The sequence below is a fragment of the Cotesia typhae genome, unplaced genomic scaffold (assembly GCF_013202065.1).
Source record: "Cotesia typhae breed Kobodo isofemale line unplaced genomic scaffold, CoteBio_Ctyphae contig_48, whole genome shotgun sequence".
Lineage (NCBI taxonomy): Eukaryota > Metazoa > Arthropoda > Insecta > Hymenoptera > Braconidae > Cotesia > Cotesia typhae.
Genome location: NW_027423756.1, coordinates 1,891,920 through 1,915,762, shown reverse-complemented (window position 1 = coordinate 1,915,762; position 23,843 = coordinate 1,891,920). Strand labels below are relative to the sequence as shown.

At 32.8% G+C, this 23,843-nt stretch overlaps 2 protein-coding genes and 1 long non-coding RNA gene across 6 annotated transcripts in view; 1 reads left to right on the top strand and 2 right to left on the bottom strand.

Annotated features, from left to right (window-relative positions):
* LOC141529515 (patj homolog) overlaps positions 1-23,843 on the top strand; it is a 769,735-nt gene that overhangs the window by 303,132 nt on the left and 442,760 nt on the right. For all 3 annotated transcript variants that reach the window (XM_074246076.1, XM_074246077.1, XM_074246078.1), the window contains one exon: positions 6,003-6,161. In XM_074246076.1, coding sequence (XP_074102177.1) covers positions 6,003-6,161 — 159 coding nt within the window. The remainder of the gene's footprint in view (positions 1-6,002; positions 6,162-23,843) is intronic.
* Positions 1-23,843, bottom strand: part of LOC141529552 (uncharacterized) — a 137,484-nt gene that overhangs the window by 104,134 nt on the left and 9,507 nt on the right. The gene's annotated exons all lie outside the window — the stretch shown is intronic.
* Positions 6,168-23,752, bottom strand: LOC141529546 (uncharacterized). 2 transcript variants are annotated; one of them, XM_074246148.1, is made up of 2 exons: positions 23,419-23,752; positions 6,168-23,323 (listed from the first exon to the last, which is right to left on the bottom strand). In XM_074246148.1, the coding sequence occupies exon 2, from the start codon at positions 10,577-10,579 to the stop codon at positions 10,232-10,234; it is 348 nt and encodes a 115-aa protein (XP_074102249.1). In that variant the 5' UTR covers positions 10,580-23,323; positions 23,419-23,752; the 3' UTR covers positions 6,168-10,231. Both variants share the same exon structure in this region, with proteins under 2 accessions (XP_074102249.1, XP_074102251.1).

The following is a 23,843-nucleotide window of genomic DNA, read 5'->3' as shown; positions in this document are numbered from 1 at the left end:
TATATAACTATATATAATTATATGTAACTATATATAATTATATATAACTATATATAATTATATGTAACTATATATAATTATATATAACTATATATAATTATATGTAACTATATATAATTATATATAACTATATATAATTTTATGTAACTATATATAATTATGTATAAAATGACCCTATATAATTATATATAATTATGTATAACTATATATAATTATATATATAAATTATATACAATTATATATAACTACATTTAATTGTAGTATCAAAAAAAAGCTACACGCAGAAAGGTCCTCAGGTAGTTATAGTTTAGTTAGTAAGAAGCGTAATGTCGGTTATACAGTGAGAGAGAGAAAGAATGAGAGAGAACGAGTGATTATACGTGCGTAGGTATGAATTTGGAAAATGCGGAGTGCACCAAGGGAGTGGGAAGTTGGTGCGAGGGCTGAGGGTCAGTTTTATACCTAAGAGCAGTAGTTGTAAGCTGTGATTGAGCGAGCAAAGTTGTAAGACGTATTTGTAATCTTTATATTGTCATTGAATTAACGCAAATTTAAAATTAAAGCTATTTCCTTACTCTAGTAAAAATAATCCTTGATCAATAAAAAAAGATCTTACATAATTGTATAGAATTATTTCCATAGAAAAAAAAAACCGTCACGCGCGGGGATCGAACCTGGGACCTGACACTTAAAGGACTATTACTTTACCCGTTTACCTATGAGACTTGTTGAATAATAGAGTTTTTAACAACTACAAGTAATGCAAATCGTATGCATGATCGATGCGTAATAAACAAAATTTTTTATTATGTTTTTAAAATATTAATTATCAATATACACTGATAGAAAGATTCATTGACTAATAATAAATTAATTTATTCGAAGACAATTATTTAATTGGTTAAATTTTAATAAATCCTCTAAATTAATATACATGAAAGTCTTGAAGTTAATAACTTAAATATTATTCAAGGTGTACAAATGCTTGAATGTAAAATAGGAGAAACTAATCAAAATGAACAAGCTCGAGAGTTACAAATTTATTTCTGGTTTGGAAATCCAATTAATTATGAAGCCCGCGAAAATGATCGTTTTTTGATTATAACCGAAGGTTTTCTTGATGAGAACTTGAATATTTATGCTTAATACTTTAGTTATACATAAATTATATATAATCTTAAAAACGAACGTATGTAATGACGTACAGTTATATAAAATTATATGCAATTATGTATATCCTTAAAAACAAACCTATGTAAAGACATATAGTTATATATAAATTATATGTAATTATATATTGTCTTATATAATTATATATAACCCTAAAAACGAACATACAATCGTGGTCATTAATTTAAGTATGTTTTTAATATTACTGGAAAATAGCCGTTTGTAAAATAGAATGTTTATTAACTCTAAATTTGGAAATCAGTTGATAATGTCGTTTGTGAAATGTGTCGCAAATAAAAAATGATATTAATGAAATTAACGAAATTTAAATTTCACCAATTATAAATTAAGTCATTTAAATAATAGCGAAAAACAAAAATCTGTAGGTACGTGAATTTAGCCAATTTTTACCGCAGAAACTTGTCAAATTAGCCGATTATAAACTTTGCGAAATGTAAAATTAGCCGTTTCTATATCTCTCGTAATTCTTTAACGGATCGACGGATCAAAAAACGCTTTGAGGCATCTGAAAGAACTTTCTTGAATTTAGTTTCTCTGAAAATTAGAGCAGATTCGACAGACTCATTCAAAAGTTATAAGAAATTTAAAAACGGCTAATTTTAGAATTCGTAAAATTTACAATCGGCTAATTTTATAAGTTTCTGCAGTAAGAATTTGCTAAATTCACGTAGCCGCAGATTTTTGTTTTTCGCTATTTTATAAATGACTGAATTTTGATTTGGTAAAATTTCCATGTCGCTAATTTCATTAATATCATTTTTTATTTGCGACTAATTTTATTAATGACATTATCAACTAATTTTCAAATTTATGGTTTATAAACGTTTGAGTTTAAAAATTGCTATTTTCCAGTAAACTTAAAAACATACTTAAATTAAAGACCACGATTGTATGTAATGACCTATATTTATATATAAATTATATGAAGTCATATATAGATTATATATGGTTCTATAGAATTATATGTAATTTTTTTTACCCGAGAGACTATATATGTAAAAGGCCAGATAGATCAAACAGAGTTTGGTAATTATTTGTATTGGTAATTATTTTAATTTAAAATCAAATTGCTGTACATTTTTATGTAAAATTATGTAAAATAAAACTTTTCAAAATTATATATAATAATACGAAACCCCCACAATCATTATATATAACTATATATGATTTTTATACAATTATACGAAACCCCGAAAGTCATTATATATAATTCTATTTGTGTGTGTGTGTGTGTGTGTGTGTGTGTGTGTGTGTGTGTGTGTGTGTGTGTGTGTGTGTGTGTGTGTGTGTGTGTGTGTGTGTCACCGTTTTATAACTATTGAACGGCTTGACCGATTTCATCGCAGTTGGTGCCATTCGAAAGGGCTTGACCAAACTTAGATTCTCTAAAAATTTGAACTGATTCGGACCAGTCGATTTTGAAAAATTGTAAAAATAACTACAAAAAAATATTTTTTGAAACGTGGTTTTTTTGAAATAACTTTTAAACGGCATTACCGATCAATTCTAGAAACTAATTAGCTCTTAACATAAAAAAACCACGTCGATTGCCGCCAGTTCGGTCAAAATCGGTTGATTCGTTCGTGAGTTATCGTGAACGAATGAAAACCGAAAAAAGTGTTTTTTCGGGGTTACTCTGAAATTTTCGATTCGATCAATCAAAACCTGAAAATAACTCATGAGGATGATGAAACTTCGTCGAATGCCGCCAACCGCGTGGAAATCGGTTGATCTATTCAAAAGTTATCACGATTTGATAATTCCAAAAATATTGATTTAATAAGCTCCTATCAAACTTTTGAGCTCGGAGAGCTCAAAACTACACGAAAATTAGATTTTTGAGCTCGAAGAGCTCAGAAACATAATAAGTGCAATATCGAGCGCTTAATTATGAAAGTAGCGGGAAGTTGCAGGGATGGCCGTCAGGGTCAACCGTTTTCCTAACTTTTTTTTTTTTTATCAAAGATTTATGAATTTGAAAAATAAAAAACATTCAATTAAATTTAAATTTCAAAACTCCAGTGCTTCAACACTCACTCACAGTTAATGCAGTGCATGCAACTTTATGACAGATACTATAGCAAATTTGTAAATTTACATATACTCATTTTACATAGAGATGTTGATGCATAGATTTATTTTAAAACTGAAATATTTTTTCACGGACTTGATTTCGAATAGATTTATTTGCACATAGACTTATTTTTGCATATAATTATTGTCAAATAGACAAATTTTTTCCCATAACAATTTTCCGCTAGAAAAGATATTCCATAGAAATATCTAACATAGAGTTCTTTACATAGAGATATTTTCGTGGACATTTGTTATCGTGTACAGGAGAAATACATGTCGCCGACTGTAAGTTACTGGAAGTCGCTAAAACGGGCTATCTACGAGATGCATTCTTTGAAGAAACTGACGTGAGACGCTCTAATAGATTAGCAACTAAAAAACACACTGTATTTAAACTACCTCACTTTGCTACTATTTATTTGGAGCGCTCATTTATAGTAACTGTGATAAGAGTGTGGGGGGAGCTTCCTGGCGACATTGTTAACTCAAGCAGTTTGGAGGTGTTCTAAAATAAAATTTTTAAACATTTATTAAATTTGGACAATTAAAAAATCTTTTGATAACCATTAATGCTCTCAGTTATTGTTTCATTTACCTGAGTATTTCTCTATATTTGAAATGTTATTTAGAATTTAGAGTTATTTGTCGAATCGGATAAGATTCGAAATTCAATTAATATTGCTAAAATTTTTTAGTAATAATTTTTAGAAATAATCTTAGTGTATGTGCATGCAATATTAATACTTAATATGTAAACATTATGTACCTACTATAATAGAATATTGCCATTTGGCCTGTGCCTTGGCATGAATAAATTATCAATTTGTAACAGTTTTACCTGTTCAGGTTGGCCCCTAATCAATTTTATAAATAAATAAACAAATCTAACAACCAATATAATTATTAGGGCGCCACCAGGATTTTTAATCACGGTTCCTGGAACCGGTCCAGAGCTGAGAAAACTTAATCTTAGGGTAGAGAGAGTGGAGGAAGGTGCTGTTGAATAATAAACAATTAATTAACAAGATATCGATATTTATTAACAATAAAAATTCACAAATTTAACAATTTAAGCGCTCACTCACACACTATAATTAACTTATTATCTAACGAAGCGGAGAATAACTGCGAAATAAACGATATTTACAAACGAACCTTCCAAACGACGATACGATGAGTAGACGGGCTTTTTCGAACAAACGGTCTCCCACACCTGTCGTAAAACTAAGCTTAAAATTACAAGTCCACCGGACTACCAAAACGAACTAACTCTACACACTTTATAACTTAAAATTAAGTCCGCCGGACTACCAAACTTAACACTATTAACACTCTCCATCACGCATAACCCGTACAATTCTTCACACACATAACCCACACTTTGCTTAATTGAATTTTACAATTTTAAATTGAAGCAAATGATTTCAATTTCATTACAATATTATTAATTTAAATTATTCAATCATTAGTATTTAATAGTAGGATATCTTTCAATTAACAACCAATTTCAATTAACTTTTAACTAATATCCAACTTTCAATTTCCGATTGTTAATTTTCTTTGAATTAAAATATTAAAACAGCTTAAAATTCCTAAGTCATTATCTCGAACGAGAGGCTTAACACCTTGAATTAACTTTTGTTAAATAAATTAATCACAATATAAATCTTTACAATCAAGTTCAAAATTATTAACACAAATTTAATTAACTAATTCTGACTAAGTTTTTACTGTGACAATTTTTGACTCAATAACTGATTCCTTGGACTTAATGTCTACGCCGATAATTATCAAATTGGAATAAAAATTAATTTAATTAATCCACGGACTTAATCCCAAAAATTACTAAATTCACACTTGACGAAATAATTTTATAATATAATATTTTCAATAAATAATTCCTAATATAATATTCTTAATAATTTTCCAATCTATATTATTTTCAATAATTAATTCTCAATATAGAATTCTTAATAATTAATTCTTAATATAAAATATTATCAATAATTTTCTGATCGTTTTATCAATTATAAAAAATTCGACACAAGTCGAAATATTCAAATTTTAATTGCTAGAATATTCGCTAACTGTTTTGCTTGACCTTGGGTATTGGAATTTACTGCCACACAAAAATTAACACTTGACCAAAATTCCACGAATAAAAATTTGTCGATTTTTTCCAATGACAAAAATCAATCAATTTTACTAAGTTAATTGTTATAAAAATTACAACAATTTTTCCACTTTTTTCCCACAGAGTAATAATTGATATCTTGACAAACAAAACGATGATCTAACTCACTCGTTGAGAATGAACTCCTAGTTGTAGTTGGCTTCCTTCGTCTCGTCACTACTCCGGGGATCGGTCCTTCTTGATTTTCGTGGCACTCAGTCTGGCGGTCACACTACTTCTCCCTTTTCCACTGCACGGCTCACCTATTTTAACCCAAACTCACCCCCTCCTATTCTCCCTTTAGGCTCGAAGATCGAGACGCGCCAGTGCTATGTCGAATAATTATCGATATCCGGTGACTTATCGATTAAGGGTAATTTTACCCTGTTGCAAATTAATCAATCAATCAATCAATCTCTCACACGAGTCGAAATCTGATAAAAACTAAATTTTTGTAAAACGGGGTAAAACCAATGAACTTCTCAGTTTATGAAAATTTTTAATTTTCTTAGCTGAAAGTTAAAAATCTTATTAATTAATTACCATTTGTTACTAATTACAGGATAACAGGCTACAAAGCGGTGATCATATCCTTCAAATAGGAGATGTTAATTTACGAGGGATGGGAAGCGAGCAAGTTGCAACGGTATTACGACAATCAGGGACAAACGTTCGGCTAGTAGTTGCTCGACCTATTGAGCCTACCTCTCCAGATTATCAGGTTTTTGAATATTTTGTATTCATGAAAAAGTTTTTTTGGAGCTTTTCAGCCAATAAAAGTCATGATAACTAGTTAAAAGATTAGTAAAACGGCTTACCCTAAAGGCCATCCCCTTTCCACTAATTCCATATCTAAGCACTCAACGTTTTACTTATATTGTTTTTGAGCTCTCCAAGCTCAATATAATTTTTGTGTCACTTCCAGCTCTCCGAGTTTAAAAAGATAGCTATTATATTAGCGTGCTTTTTTATTCAACTATTTATTTTTTTCGGTCTCATCATGTAATTTTGTTGTAAGTACCCAATAACAAAAAATTCCCTGAAAGTTTGGGACCTTAATATTAATATTAAGTCCTTGACCAAGGCGTGTAAAGATTTTCCATTAAAAAGTTTTTCTTGCGATTAAGTCGTAACTCAAACCCGCGAGGCATTACAGAGCCTCTAAACTTAATTTTTCCACAAAATTTACGTTTTTTCTTACATATCTCGTAAATTTCAGGAGCTATAGAGAAAACGTGAATAACAAGCTTGCAGAAAATTCAATTTTCTACAAAAATAGTTCTGAGCACCAAGTCGCTGAATCAATATTTCCTGAAATATTCAATGATGAGGTTTTTTGTAATTTCAAATTTTTATCGAAAATCGCTTCAAATTATGAAAAATATCTTTTTTCTATCATCTATCACTACTATTTTAACTTATTATTTTTCTTAAAAATGGAACGGTTAAAAGATTTTCGATGAAAATCTGAAATTACAAAAACTTTATCATTAAATATCTCCGGAAACGTTGATTTCAGTGACGTGGTACTCAGGACCTTTTTTGTAGGAAAATACATTTTCTACGAGTTTGTCATTTACATTTTTTCTGTAGCTCTTGTCGTTCACGATATAAATGCGAAAAAACTCAAATTTCAAAGAAAATTTAAGTTTAGAGACCCTGTACTACCTTAACGGTTCGAGTTATCGCTTAGCTGCAACAGACGTTTTGTAGAGCATTAAATTTTGAAAAAAATCCGTCCATGGTCGAAACGATGCTATGGAATGCCACCAAGCTATAAAAATTTAAAGATAAAAAGATCAGAATTCCTGTGTTCTTTTAATGGAAAATCTTTACACGCCTTGGTCAAGGACTTAATATTAATAGTAAGGGCCCAAGCATTCAGGGGATTTTTTTGGCAGTTGGAGCAAAATTTCATGATGAGACCGAAAAAAAAAGAAGTTGAAAAAAAAAAGCACCCTACTATCATATGCTTCTGAGCTCTTCGAGTTCACTTAAGACCTGATTAATTTTTATGACACAGGTCCATAAAAAAAAAAAAAATTTAATCTGTGCTGGGTATTTGACAAAGATTTTCCGACAAATTTTTGACCGCTGAATACGAACCTAAAGTCAAAATTGGGGGTCACAGTGCAAAAAACGAAGAAAAATCGAGAAAACCGATAAAATCTACGATATACACGGAAAAAAAACTATATGTAAAATTACAATATTAATATCGTAATCCAGGACTATACTTTTAGTATCTTGATTTTTACGATGCTGCCGTCTACAGAATACAATTTGAATTATTGAAAATTACGATTTTTTTTCTGTAAGAGCAAGTGAATCAGGACGCATATTGTATGTTTTAATAAAAGAAAGACAGAGTCCAGTAGTTTGCGGCGCCACCACCAAAAGATGACCAACTACTGTATGGAGTGTCTTATCATGTGACTGAACAGTAATTTTACATGGAAAAAAGTAAACTGTAATAAATGATAGTCGAGTTGTAATAAGTAATGATCAACTGATAAAAATTACCATTTCAAACAGTAAAATCGTGATTTTACCAGTCACTATGTAATATTTATTATTTAAATGCTACAATTTATTGTTTACACGCTAAAAAATACTATTTCATACAGTAATAATCGCTATGTGAAAGTCGAAAATGTTAAAGTATAATAATTAATAACTTTGACTTTGATATTTATAATTTCGTATGTAAAAAATGATCGTATGATATTTAAAAATATAAACTACAGTTAGTAAATTTCTATCGAAGCAACGTCAATATTTACAAAGTAAAATGGTAAATTTTAAACGCAACGCTAAAGATGAAACTGTAATTATTGATGTGCTTCGACGGGTAAAATATACATTTTAAAAGTAGAATTTTTACTGTTTCAAACGTTAAATTCTCCCAGAGTATAGGACCTCCCCCTTCTCCTTATTTGTAAAGTTAGTGCTCTTGCAGAGCATTAGCATGTACTACAGTCAAATCTAGAGTCCGGCTTGTTTTCTTTGTTTTTGAACCAGACTCGCGTTAATAAGAGAGAGACACAAGGAGGGCTCATAACGCGACTCGACTGTATCTTTTTTGCCAATGCGCATGACTTTTTTAACACGTGTTGGACAGCACCGACACTAACACTGCCAAGATAGCCAGAAATACGTGGTTAATAAAACTCCTGACAAAAATGTCCCTTCAACGTTTTTTTGGTTTTAAAAAGGTCATTTATTTATCCATTATAACAATCGATTTTACATAAGTAACAAATGTCCTTGGAACAGTTTTACCTGCTCAGGTTGGCCCCTAATCAATTTTTTTAAATAAATAAACAAAACTAACAACAATATAATTATTAGGGCACCACCAGGATTTTTATTCACGGTTCCTGGAATCGGTCCAGAGCTGAGAAATGTTAATCTTAGGGTAGAGAGAGTGGAGGAAGGTGCTGTTGAATAATAAATAATTAATTAACAATGTATCTATATTTATTAACAATAAAAAAAACTTAACAGTGTCTGGACTTAAAACAAGTTAACAAAATTCATTCACTCACACACTAACCACACTTAACAATATTCTTATTCTCGACGAGCCCCTCCCGGCGTCTACCCGTCAATTTCTAACACGTGCCCCTCCCGGCGTCTACACGTGATGGGCCCCTTTCGGCGTCTACCCGTTTACTCAACCTATAATCACCCGCACAGAGACCAATCATATACCGGGATCGTTGACTCGGCTCACAGGAGTAACAGCCCAGTGACCAAACGTAGACCTAGATACTCCTGCAGCTTATACACACTTTACTACAGAACAACAGCCCAGTGGCCAAACGTAGACCTAGATGTTCTGCAGCACACTCTCATAACCCGCTCCAGCTACAGCAGTAACAGCCCAGTGACCAAATGTAGACCTAGATACTCTGCAACTCACTCATAACCCACACTTGTCTCACACTAACACTACTGATTTGACTTTATTTATAATTTAATATTTAAGAATAATTTACTTTTGTTTATAACTTAAAATTTGAGCCATTAAAACATTCAATCATTAGAAATTAATAAAAAGATAAATCCAAATTAACAATCAAATTCCAAAAGTCTTAACGAACATTCAGTTTCAAAATTCCTATTGTAATGTTAACTCTGTATTAAGATATTAGATAGATTAAAATTCCTAAGTAACCTATTGTCATGGTCTTAACAATATAACAATAATAACTATTTAAAACAAAAGGTCTTAATACCTTGAATTAACTTTTGGTAATTAAATTAATCACAATATAAAATTCTTAATCACGTGGCACTCAGTCTGGCGGTCACACTACTTTTCCACTGCACGGCTCACCTATTCTAACCCAAAACTACCCCCTCCTATTCTCCCCTTAGGCCCGAAGATCGAGACGCGCCAGTGCTATGTCGAATAATTATCGATATCCGGTGACTTATCGATTTAGGGTCATTTTACCCTGTTACATCCTTAAACAACTTAAACTATAATTTTATAAAAATAATTTTTGGTTTGTCATCATGAGATGCGTCTTACCATAAAACAGTATCCTTATTTTCATTACAATAATTTTATCTTAATAACTGTGTTATTATACGTATATTTTCATAAAACTATGGTAAAAAAAATAAAATATAAATTAAAAAAACCATAGATGACATTTTGTAAAAGTAAAGGGTGAGGTAAGGGAAGGGAAAGGGAGAGGGTAGGTAGGTGTATGGGACTATTTACAAGAGTATTTACAAAAGCAGTTTATCTTAAATCAAGTAAATTATAACAATCTTGTTTTATCTACGTCGATTTCGGAGATTACCTCGATGCTGTTGTTGCTGCGACTGTTTTTTCAGTCTGGCCCGTCGTCTCAATTCGTCCATGTATTTAGCGTCACCATGGAGCCACCAATATTTTTCTGATAGCCGGTCACGGCTATTGATGTCACATTCTGGTAGAGCATTTGAGTATACCCATGTGTCTTTAGGAATATCGGTATCAGTGAATACTGCCTTTCTTGCGCAGTGGCGTTGGTTATGATAAATAACTGGTATATTATTACTGTCTTGAATGAGACCCAGTCTATCAAGGTTCGTGAAAAGTTCAGGCGGACAGTAGTTGCTTTTGGTCATTCGTAGAACCATGGTGTAGTTTTCTACCTTTGGCTTGTTGAGTAGATCGTTATTTAATTGATATACATTGCTGAAATAATTTCGTGTGAGCGTCAGACAGAAAGTATCGAACCTTGGGATGTTGGCTGTATGGATTTGTAGATGGATTTGTTGTCAATGTGCTTAGTGAAGTTAGAGTCTGCAGTTCGATATCTGCCTAAACAAGCTCTCAGACAGGATCGTTCGAATCTTCTATAGTGTTCCATTACCGAAGGGCCAGTATTCCACAGGACTGGAGCTGCATATGAGATTATGGGTCGGACCAGTAATTGGTAGCAGATGATCTTAGCTTTTGGTTCTATATTTGAGTTGTAGAAAATCCTGTGGTTAGCTCTAAAGGCTTTCTTGGCTTTTGACAACTGTATTGCGTGGTGGACGTTCATTCTGAAGAGGTAGTCAAAATTAACTCCAAGGTATTTAACGGTCTTTTTATTAGGAATTATAGTCTCTAGTCCTGTGTCTTTATCGATAATTTGTATTTGGAAGGATTTGATTCGCAACACTGTTTGAGGAGTTATTTCATTGACAGTTTTTCTGAAAAGTATTGTTTCGCTCTTGGATGCGTTCATTTTTAAGTTCCATTGTTTTAAATATTCGTATATCTGGTTCACCAGGCTAGTCAGTCTCTTTTCAATCACAGGGATTTTGGTGTGGGCTACATAAACAACTGTGTCATCCGCGTAAGCGCCGCAGTGCGTGTTATTTCCTGAGTTCGTGAGAAAAAGGTTCAGTACCTTTCGACAGTATATCATAACCAGTATTGGTGATGTTATTGTGCCCTGTTGAGTGTCTTCCCGTATTGAAAATGTTAGAGATGAAATATTGATTCCATCCCAAGTGATGAACGATTTCGCGTGTATCATGTCACAGATTAACATTATTAATGAGAGAGGAAATTCCAAGATGATTAGTATGTATATCAGTCCGTTGAGCCAGACAGAGTCAAATGCTTTTTCTAAATCGATGAGGGCAGCTCCAACCAGTTTGCCATTTAGTAGATGTCTATTGATATCAGATGAAAATTTGTGTATTGCGTGTACTGTTGAGTGGCGTGGTCTAAATCCGGATTGATTGTCTGGGATTAACTCATTATTATCTGTATGTGTAGTAAGTTGAATTTTAATTAGTTTTTCAAATAATTTGCTTATATTTACTGTAAGGCTTATTGGACGGTAACTAGTTGGATTTGAAGTGTCTTTATTTTTCTTTTTAATTGGAATGACCTTTGCAACTTTCCATCTGGGTGGATAATACGAGTGGTTGAGACAATTATTAAAAAGAACGGTGTACTGAGTACACTGTACTCTTTGATGTAGGTAGTTGGTAAATTTTTTAGAACAATCATCGGGATGTTGTCCAAACCGCTGGAGGTTTTATTTTTAGTCTTCTTAAGCAGTATTTCAACTTCTATATATGAATGAAGAAACTTTGGCTCATTTTCATTTTAGACAGGATAGTAGGCGGGATTACTACGGCTAAATGTTGTATGCGTGAGATTTTGTTCTCTTCTGTACTGGATTCTACTCTTGATATCATTCCCTGCGTTGTCTGCTATGGTCTTGGTCATCGTTCCGATGTTTGAGTACCTTGGAGAGTTTATAGATTCAAAATAATTTCCAATAATATTTAATTTAGCTGTGGAATGGGTGATGAGATGCTTACCATCTATTTCTGAGGACTCAGGATCATTGATGATTTCGTCGGTGAGAAGAGGACTGTCTTTGCTGATGGTCAAATTATCAACTCTAGGGGGTTCTTTATATCGGAGGAGCCTATTTATTCGTGAGAAGAATTTTGCCGAGTCCCTGTAGTTGATGCTTTTAGCTTTGGCAGTCCAATAAGCCGTTTCTGATTTTTGAAAATCTTTTGTTAGTTTTTTGTTAATCTCTTCGATCAGCTGATTGAGTCTGTATTTTTCTTCTTGGTTGGTGGCCCTAAATTTTTCTAGAATTAATTTTGATTTTATTGCTTGTAGTTTTTTACTTGTGTTGTTGACATATTTTAAGCAACCTTTTTTTGTATCGGATTCAACTTTAGGGATAATTTGACTGATGGAGGTAGTGATTTCCTCTCCTAAATTTAATATATGGGAATCTATTTCACTAATTGTTAGATTTCTGTCTGATGGGATTTGGTTTTTGTGATTGTCCAAGAGATCTTCGGCAAATTTTCTCCAGTTGGTTCTTTTATAGTTGTATCTAATAGTTAGTGGTGGAGATGAGGCGAGTCCCATGAATGTTTTGTGTCGATAGTAAAGTAGACCGCGTTATGGTCACTATCGTAGGGCAGTGTTTTGAGCAATCCATTGGATGATAATTCCTTAATTTCGATTCGGGTATCTGCTAGGCAGTGGTCCAGGTAGGATCCCGCGCTGGGGTATGTTGGTCTGTTAGGGTTGTAGAGCGTACATTTGTGGGTGATGCTGTTCTTCACTTCCCACCTGTTCAGCATGGCTCCATAATCGTTGATCTTACTGTCTCCCCACTTTGTATGCCTGGCGTTCCAGTCTCCAGCCATGATGAAATATATATCAGGTTTGTCTAACCTGAAATCATGGTATAATTTGTCCAGTTCAGCGATGAGGGATCTATTGGAGTTGCAAGCTGCATATATGCTGAAAATGATGAGAGATTTATTCCAGTTAACTTTTAGTCTTATAGCTATGTACTCGATCACCTTGTTGGAAAGAGAGTTAGGATATGAGATTGGAGTGAAACTTAGTTTTTTATTGATCAGAATAGCAGTTCCGCCTCCGTTTTTGGCATTTGGTCGATCAGTTCTTATTAAATTGTAGTCATTAAAGCTTAATTTATGTTTGGAGTGAAGCTTTGTTTCCGAGATCAAAGCTATGTCAATTTGATTATTTTTAACAAATTCTTCGATGTCTAATCTTCTTTTATTAGCTCCTAAAGAGGCCGCAGTTGATGCAAAAAATATCGTTTAACTCTGCTTTCTCTAGTTCACACTTGTTACCTTCTTTAATTAGACCATGGTCTTTACCACACTTGACACATCTGAATTTAAAGTTACAGTTTCTGCTTGCATGTCCGATGCGTTGACATCTTCTGCATTGGAAAATGGCTTTTTTCTTTTTATTTTCCCATCTTACGGGTTGATGGAGGATGTATCTCATTTTAGTTAGTGCTGAAGACCTGCTTTCCGGGGAAAGATGGACCAAATAAAAGTATTTATTTTCATCTGGATTATCAAATTGTAATTTGGTAACATTTTTTTGATGCATATCTTGTAGTTTTTTATTAATCATAAATGTTTTAACATCATTTTCATTGTAATCAGCTTTGACACCTTTCAAAATAAGGGTTATTTTTTTTTTCTTCTTTTGGAGTAAAAGAAAAATATTGGAGTAAATTAGAATCCATTAGTTGTTTAATTTTTTTATAAGTTTCAAGATTCTGCGGATTGACACTTATATAATTATTTAATTCTCTAACCCAGAAGTCATCTTCGGATATTTTTGCATCGATAATAAATTTAACAATATTTTTCATGTTTGCCTCATATACATCAATAGGCGGAGGTTTTGGTTTTGCTTTGAAAGCATTGACGCTTCGGTTCTTGTTTTGGAAGTCCGTTTGTTGTGGTTTGGAGCTTGGACTTTTTCCGCTGTGAGTCGCTCTGGTAGAGTTATTTGAAATTATTTCATTTTCTTGGAGTGTTCAAGAGGTCGTATGTGTTTGAAGTTGTAGCACCTGTATTATCTTTAGGTATTGTCCGTCTCGCTGTCCGCTTTGGCGTAACAAATTCAGATGGCGTTGCAATGTCATTTTCAGGAATTTTTCTGTTATCGACCGGTGGGTCTTGTGACGCTGATCTTGATCTAGGTCTTGTTAGGTTGGAAATAAATTTAGATTTATATTTCGCAAAAAATTTATCAAATCTTTTTGTTGAAGTAATTTGGTCAAGTTCCTTGGCTTTTTTCTTTAATGAAGCCACTGTTAAATCTTCTGTTGATTTAGTGTCCGCTCTTCTTTTGTTCATTGTTGTATTAAAATTTAATGGTACAGGGTAGCGAGACCCCTGTACCACGCCTTTTAGGTTAGAATTGTTATTTAATTGGTTAATTGTCTTTTAGTCTTAATAATTTAACAAACAAACACTCACAGTCGTCAGGGACACTGATTAAATTATATCACTTGCATATGACACAATAAAAATCACGAATCTTTGGGCTTAAATCAATTTTTTCACTTAGTTTTGGTAAGACGATGCATGCCGCTCAAGCTCTCAACGTAAAATAGTCCCTTCAACGTTCGTATAGCGTTGCGGTTAGGTGATAGTCTCGCGTGCGTTAAGGTTACTATTCGAAACTCGGTTAGGGCAATATTTTTCTGAATTTATTTTTAAGGCAAGCGTAAAACTTCTTCACAATGAATGAATGCGAAGGTGATTAAAATCTTATCCCCTCCTCCAGTTCCTCTGAAAAACTCCGAAAATAAAAAATGTAAAAAAAAAATTGTGTGTGTCAGCTCCGACGCACGACTGGAGTTTACTCCTTAAGCACGATTGTCTAAACATACGCAAAAAGAGTTTATCCAACTGAAAATAAGATTAATACCATATGAAAGGGTAAATTAACAAATGAATGAAAATAATATACATATATAAATATATATTTATTCATTTTATATACATTTATTATAACTAATCGGCGAAATATTTTATATTAAACTTTTCACAATAGTCAATTTCAGATGTGCACAAATATTTCATTAGGAATGTTGATAAATTATGTAATTATTATTATCTGACAATTATCATTTATTTTTTAAATATTATTTTTCAATATTAATTAGATCAACATTACTTTCATTTTTAATTACAGTGACAAGTGGTTTATGGAAACTAAAATAAGACTCATGGACGTTGGTAGATACGTGGTTCACGAATCTCGAAAATACCGCATCAATGGTTGTACCATACCTCGTTGTCCCCATTGCTCTATCAGAAACAATATCTAAATTCAGTTCAGATTTTAAAAATTGTATTAATTTCAATCCGTCATCTTTGCTAAGATCGACATTAAAATCGCCGCTTAGTACGAGCGCCAGTAAATAGTATCCGAACAAAACCAGTTTCACTGTAAAAAAATCGTGCCAAGTCCACGTTCATAAGACTATTAAGAAAAAAATATTTTATTTCTTTACAAAAAGATATAAAATAAAAAATTAAAAAATCCAAGTAACCGATATGGTTGTATATGATTTTCGAAAATTAAAAAAAAATTTTTGTAAATTTAAAAATTAAAAGAAACAATTTTGGAACGTATTTAGTGTGCGTAGTTACGAAATATTTCACTTTTTATGAAATTCCTAAATTGTATCTACTAGGACACTTAAAAAAAATTGAAGTACACAATAACGCACACCAAGTGTGCGTTATTTACGTACAATAATAAATAGTACATGAAAATTATTTAAGTATGCTAAAAAATAACTTTTCGAAAGAAAATTTTATAAAAACATTATTATATATAATCATCATTATAATAAAGAAATATTGTTGATTTTTCAGATAATATTATCGAATTATTGACTTGAATTATTGATATTTAAAAATTATTCATAAAATAAATCATAATAACCTGGAGGAATTTATAAACATTGAAAAAAAAAAATTAATTTTTGGTTAGGTTAGAAATTGTCTAAATTGGATTAAATATCTAATTTTATGTGTTATTCTCAAATATATATTTATATGAACTAGATCGATAATTATTAAATATTTAATAAATACAAATCGCACATGCTCATGCATATAATACATGAATTATAACGTACCTTTTACCCACGCAAATCAAAATATAAACAAATATAAAACTAAAAGTGTGTAACATTAAAATGAATAACTTAGAAACAATTTGAAGGGTTCCAAAATGGAACGGGAAAAATTAAAATAATAAGAAACAAAATATGTACTACTTTATTTTTTGTACTATGATGAAATGATAAATAAACAACTTTTAAAACTGAAACTGACTTGAGCCATAAGTTTTTGTGACCAGTCAGCAGTACAACCAGCTCTCCTAGAACTTCGGCAAGCGCGCAAGGCTTGCATACACTGTCTTTTTTATCAAATAACAAGCGCGCAAGGCTTGTTATTTTCAACGCTTATACGGATCATCTCAACATCGCCTCGACCTCAACTACTATACGGATCATCTCAAGATCGGTTGTCTTCAGTAAGCGCGCAAGGCTTACCAGCAACAGTCTCACTCGGCAACAAGCGCGCAAGGCTTGCTCGGCCTTCCAAACCGACTACACCAATTCAGTCACTAAAAACAGCTCCTTTGAGAGCTCGAAGACTAACTAGCTCTTTTAAACGCTACTTTACTAACTGTTCTTCTCAGAGCAACCCAACTAGCTCTCTTTTGAGAGCGAGTGACTGTACGTCACCACCAGCCAGTCAGGGCTTTACATAGTAGTTTGCTGACTCAAACACTCAACCAAACCTATCAGTCTTTCTTAAGACTTCTCAACTAAACGGTCTTTCTCAAGACCAAAAAAATTTCAAATTACGTAAGAGCTCGATTAGAGTTTTGAGAAATCCAGTCGAAAGTCATCTCGAGACGATCACGACAACTTCGTTGTTATTAATTACGTTAATTAATAATTCTTTATATCACTTACTTAAATTTCACAAATTTATTTATTACAGTTACGGTTTTTATTATTTATTCGAGGCTAGCTACGCGGTGAAGTAGCCAAGATTTCTAAGTAGATGCAAACAAGCCAAAAAGCACAGAATAATGAAACTGATAACTGCAGAATAAATGAAAATAATCACTGAAACAGATTAAGAGGTTATTATATTAAATTAGAGCGCGATTCATAAATTGAAGTTAGATTAAATGCGATCGATAAAAATATTAGATAGATAGGATAGACTGCAAGACGCAATAACAATGATAATACGCGCCAAATATTGGCCAGGGGGCACCTGCAGCTCTGTTGCAGCGCCTGACCTGCCTCCAAGTGGCGCGAAGAAACCTCAAGCAGTTTTAGTTGGTAAGATCGCTGGTGCAGTGATCTGCTGCACGGGCGATCGATGCGATGGCTGGGAGAAAGCGAGGGAGATTTGAACAATACTTCTTTAGCCAACAAATTTTTTCCTTTCCGTCTTGACCCAGTAATTCAGCTTTATTCTTAGGCAATCCTAAAAATTGACTATTAAAAATCCCTTACGATTGCTTGTGCCTGCAACCAGGGCACCTCCACGTGGTGACGGTGGGCAACAGAAACATCTGGCAAAATCCCTGGGTTAACAGCGTGTGTGCCGTCATGGCTAGTACAAGTGATGAGCACATTACGATGCAGGAATTCGGAAACTCAGTATCGGCGCCTGGTCAGGATGAGGAAGCAGGCCCGCAGACGTCGTTATCAAGCGACTGCAGCTCTTCAGTAGTGGGAAACTTGTCTTATAGATAATTTTTTTATATTTGTGATTGTAATATTCTCGATTGTTTGGGATTTTTGAGGTTTTTTTTTTAATTTTAAAACGTTAACGGGGTAAGAAAACTTCAGATTCAAACTCAGTGAACAGAATATATGAAAATCATACTCAATCTGAGTCCAAAAAAATTTTTATTTCGAAAACTTCAATTGTTCATGAGTTATTGCCATTTTGTTTTTTTTTTATTTTTCGTTTTTTTTTCTCAAATTTGGACGGTTCACCGGGTTAATTAACTTTTAGATTTAGATTCAGTTATTTGAAATACACAAAAATCATACGTGATCCGGGTCCACAATACATTTTTTCATTGCTATGACTGCAGTTTTTTGCAAGTTTCCGCCTTTTCTTGAGGTTTTTTGCATTTTACTCAAAACTGGAGGGTGACCAGACCAAACGGACTTGAAATTCGGATTCAGTGGGTCGAAAAACGTGTCAGTAGGTCGGTCTGGTCTAAAGTACATTCTACTTTTATTTTTTTGTGTGCCGGTGTTATCTTATTAGCAGGGTCCCAAAGTTGGTGTTTTAGGGTTAGCGGTGATTTTTCGATTTGGTAAAATTATCACCCACATAACTTCAGCAAGTGAGCAATTTCAGACTTGACATGGTCTACTCTGTCCTGAAGTTGCTAGCTAGATACGAAACCCAGAATTAAATTGTCCAATATTTCAGAAAGAGTTCTCAAATGTTCGAAATAAAATTCGCAAGCGGTACTATAAATCGTTGTAAAAATTAATTATCACGGTCATTCATAGGCGTGCTTGCTAAACTAAGAATTTTCTGAGATTAGTAATCTGATCAGCGTAAGACATTGAAGTCGTTAAGAGTTTTTTTGTATCGAGACTAGGGTGCATTTTTTTAACTAATTTTTTTTCTTTCTTATCGTAAAATTTTGTGGCAAGGATCTAAAAAAAAATTCCCTGAAAGTTTGGGCCCATAATTTTAATATCAAGTCCTCGACCTAGGCGTATAAAAATTTCTCATTAAAAAAACACAGGAACACAGAAAAATCTTCAAATTTTCATATCTCAGAGACATTTCATAGCATTGTTTCGACCATGAATAAAGATTTTTTTGAATTAAATGTTCTACAAAAGTGTTCATTGCAACTAAGCCGTAACTCGAACCGGCGAGGTAGTACAAGGCCTTTAAACTTAATTTTTCTATGAAATTTGCGTTTTTTCGCATTTATCTCGTGAATGACAAAAGCTATAGAAAACATGTAGAATACAAATTTATGGAAAATTCGATTTTCTCCAAAAAAGGTCGTTAACACCAAGTCGCTGAAATCAATATTTCCGGAGATATTTATTGATAGTTCTTATAATTTCAAAATTTTATCGAAAATCGCATCAAATTATAAGGAATATCTTTTTTTATCATTCATCACTACATCCTTAACTTGTTACTTCTTTTAAAGATAGAACGGTAAAATAATTTTCGATAAAATCTGAAATTACTTGAAAATCAACCAAGTATTAGCTCAGTGACTAAGATAGCGGACGTCAGACCATGGGAGTTGTCAACAGAATTATTGATTTCTGTTGTTAGCTGATTTCTTGCTCATTCTAATCAATTGAAGCTTTACCATTTGTCGTGATCGACACAGTATGAAATGTGACAAGAAATGTAATATTAAGTCGACGATGCTAAGATATATATTATAATATATGCCTGAGGAAGTGCAAATAAGGTGTACAAAATGTCGCTAAATAATAAAGTTTTTTTAGCGTTTTTATGAAAATTCTACATCCTTCCCACTTTAATTATATCTATATACTGTATGTATATAGATATATTCACATTGTTATCTTCTTTTATCTCGGATTGAAAATCTTGCTCTGATATGCAACATGGATTCATTTATCTACGTGTTAAAACTTATATATAAAAATAAATCATCTATAATGTGAGCATAAAATTGCATAACTTTAAAACAATTGTATTAGTTTTGGTAATTTTTTTAGGTATAGATTAATATAAAAATTAAAATTAACCAATTCCTTTGAGTGCTAAAGACAAGATAAATAAAATTTTAACCCTAACCAAGCACTGAATAAATACTAATGCAATACGTATCAAACACTTGGTCGGTACAAAGGCGACACGAATGCGACACTTGACAGGTACAAGTGCGATACGTATGGGACACTTGACTGGTACAAGTACGATACGTACCAGACACTTGCTGGGTACATGTGTAACATGTAAGCGACACTAGTACCTTTGATAGGTACACTCGATGTGTCTGTTATGTGTTGTACCTGTATGTGTCAAGTGTTGCATACGTGTTGTACTTGTATTAACCGAGTATCTGGTATGTGTGTCGCACTGGTACCTCTCAAGTGTTGCATACGTGTCGTACTTGTACCTATCAAGTGTCAAAAATGTCCCAATTAATTGTCACATACGTGTCGGATTGATACTTTACTGTCGCATACTTGTGTTTGACATTTGAAGGCATTGGTTAGTTCTAATTTTTATACCAATATAATGCTAAAACGATTTTCAAAAGTGAAAAAATTTTTTATAAATCCGATATTTCTATGCCTTTATTATAAATAATTTAGTTTTATATCAATGATTTTAAAAATTAAACTATTGAATCCATGTCGTATTTCAATTAAGTTAATTATATTTTAGTTGGTTGTGAGCTGGTTCTGGTACAAAAGTGCTCTTAACGATTTCAATTTTCTACGTTGATCAGATTACTAATCTCAGAAAATTCTTAGTTTAGCAAGCACGTCCATTGATGACCGTGATAATTAATTTTGACAACGATTCATAGTACCGCTTGCGAATTCTATTTTGAACATTTGAGAAATCTTTCTAAAATATTGGATAGTTCAATTTCGCGTTTCGCATCTAAACAGCCACATTATTACTAAGTAAACCAAGTAAAACATGTCAAATCTGAAATTGCCTACGTGCTGAAGTTGTCTGAGTGGTGATTTTACCAAATCGGAAAATTACAGCTAACCTGAAAACACCAACTTTGTGGCCCTGCTTATTAGTAGGAGTACTGAGGCATGAATTCTTCATTCTTCCAGTTTCAATATATTTGCATTAATACACATGGCATGTTTATCAGATCCTCTTTAGGGATATGAACCATGTTGTTTTTGCTGAATTTTTTATCAAGTTTGACAAATAGTGAATAATTGAGGTTAACATCTCAGTCAATAGATGAGAAGACAAGATCGAATAGCCTACCATGCGTGTTAAGTACATTATTAAATTGCATGATGTTACACAGGGCATAGTATATCATGAGATGAGAGTGCATCAAAGAACTCCGTGAGGATTTATGCATGTATATCAGTAGAAAACAAAAAGTGCGGCAATGTGTAATTTGATACCAACACTATAAAAAATATCCCGACAATATCGATCTGAGGGAATGTGGAATGCAAATCATTAAAATCAATTCCCACAGTTTTGAGCAAGGTTTTACAGCTATGAGTACACAACTTCCAGAGTTCTTGAATACCTCACGCCTGTCATATCTAAAAACAGAGCATGTATTAGAAAAAAACTCGGAATATAAATCTCAAATTCAGATTATACAGTTTTATAAGATATATCATTTGGCTTGGTTTTAATATCCTTCACATTTTGATAATAGATGAAAAAGAGAGACGTGCTTGTAAATATAGAAATATATAAATGTTTCTGGTCGTATTTTTCTGGCTTTTTAACTTCCCGCTAAGAAAATCGAAGATTTTCATAAATCGGAAAGTTATTGTTTTCAGCCCGTTTTTCGAAAATCGAGTTTCGATCGGATCTCGACGTTTCGAGGTCCTAGGAAGCTTCCCTGACTATTCTCGCGAGATTATCACGGTGTGTGTGTGTGTTTCGTGTGTGTGTGTGTGTGTGTGTGTGTGTTTGTATGGATGTATGTAAGCCTCTCATAACTTTTGAACGGCTTTACTGATTTAATCACGGTTGGTGCCATTCGAAAGGGCTTGACTAAACTTCAATTTTGAATATACTTTGGACTGATTCGGACCAGTAGATTGTGAGGAATCTAAAAAAAACTACAAAAAAAGATTTTTTTAAATGTGGTTTGTTTGAAATAACTTTTAAAGGACTTGATCGATCGATTCGTTCGTGAGTTATCGTTGGTCAAAGAAGTCGAAAGAAAGTGTTTTTTTCGAATTACACCGTAATTTCTGGTCTGATCAATTAGTGTTTAAAAATGTATCATAGAATTTGAAAAACTGCGTCGAATGCTGCCAACCGCGTGAAAATCAGTTCGTTTAAAAGTTATTGCGGTTTGAAAATTCAAAAAATAATATTTTATTAAACTTCTACCCAACTTTTGAGCTCAAAACTACATAAAAATTATCTTTTTAAGCTCTTCGAGTTTATAAACGTGATAAGCGCAATTTTGAGCGCTTAATTACGATAGTAGCGGGAAGTTGCAGGGATGGCCTTCAGGGTCAACCGTTTTCCTAATTTTTTTCTTTACCAATCGGTCTGTACTCTTCTTTACTGCTCAAAATAAACTTCTTCATCAAGTTTCCTGGGATCGGATTTACTGCCAGTAGCAGACTCTTCGTCATTTATGATTAGTAATCATATAGTAATTATTAATCACATTCTCAGAATCTACCTCTACATTTATTGTATCGAATCTACTGGTCAGGCTGTCGTGTGACGTATCATCTTCTGAACCTTCTATAAAGTTTGTAACCAGTTGTTGTACACCTGATATAGAAGAATGCGAAATTTCATCTTTATGGATTCGGCCTGCAGTCTCAACGTTTCTCGTGCAAAAGTAGCAATCACTTGCAACAATAAGTGAAGCTTTTTCCTTATAGCTGGCGTTCTAAATTTAAGTCTTTCCTTGTTATGGCGCTTCTTAAATCGGCTAACCATATTATAGTATCATCGTGTGAAGAACTTTTTTTTCTATTTTTCTATTTGCTTAAAAAAATAGTTGACAAATAAAAATTTGCGTCCTCAGTTTAAGTATTGATCGATTCCACATTTTATGAATCGTAAAAAGCTCCTATCGTGTGAAGAACTTTTTTTCTTAATTTTTCTATTCGTTTAGAAAAATAATTAGTTACTACAGTCGAACCTCGTTAAGTCGAACCTCGATAAGTCAAAAACCTCCAAATCTCGAAAAAATGTTTTGTTCCCTTCCATTCAAACACCAAAACCTCCATTACTTGAAATCTTGACCCTTTGTTAGTCGAAATAATCACCGAGTCCCTCCAAGCCATTTTGGTACATATTTTCACTCTATAACTCGAAAAATTAAATTTGACCTCTGTATCTCGAACATAGCAACGTTTTATTTTACAACCTTTACAACTTGATCATTTGGAATTTATTACCTCTATTGTTCGAACAAAAATAAGTTACCGACTTTAAGAACTTGCCGACAATGTGAGTGTACCCCTGGTGGAAATATTTTCTGCTAGGAGTCTGATTAATTCTTGCAGCATTCTGAAGAAAAATTCTAGAAAAATACATAAGTCAGAAAAATTCTGAAAAATTCTGAAAAAGTATGAGAAGACATATATAAGATTTATATGGCATTTTAAAGACTGAATTTTTAAACGTTTTTGGACTCTTCTGGAAGACTTTTTCAGAATTTCTTAGAGATTTTGTACGTATGTTGGGGAATCTAGAATAATAATTTTTCAGATTATTTCAGAATTAATCAGTAATTTTTAAAAGTATTTATATTCTCGGAAAATAATTAACTGTGACTTTTTTAAAATATTTAATTCTTATCTTCAGGATTATATAAACGGTG

Coding starts and splice junctions, on each gene's coding strand:
- LOC141529546 (XM_074246148.1), bottom strand. CDS start 10,579: ATGGTTCTACGAATGACCAAAAGCAACTACTGTCCGCCTGAACTTTTC.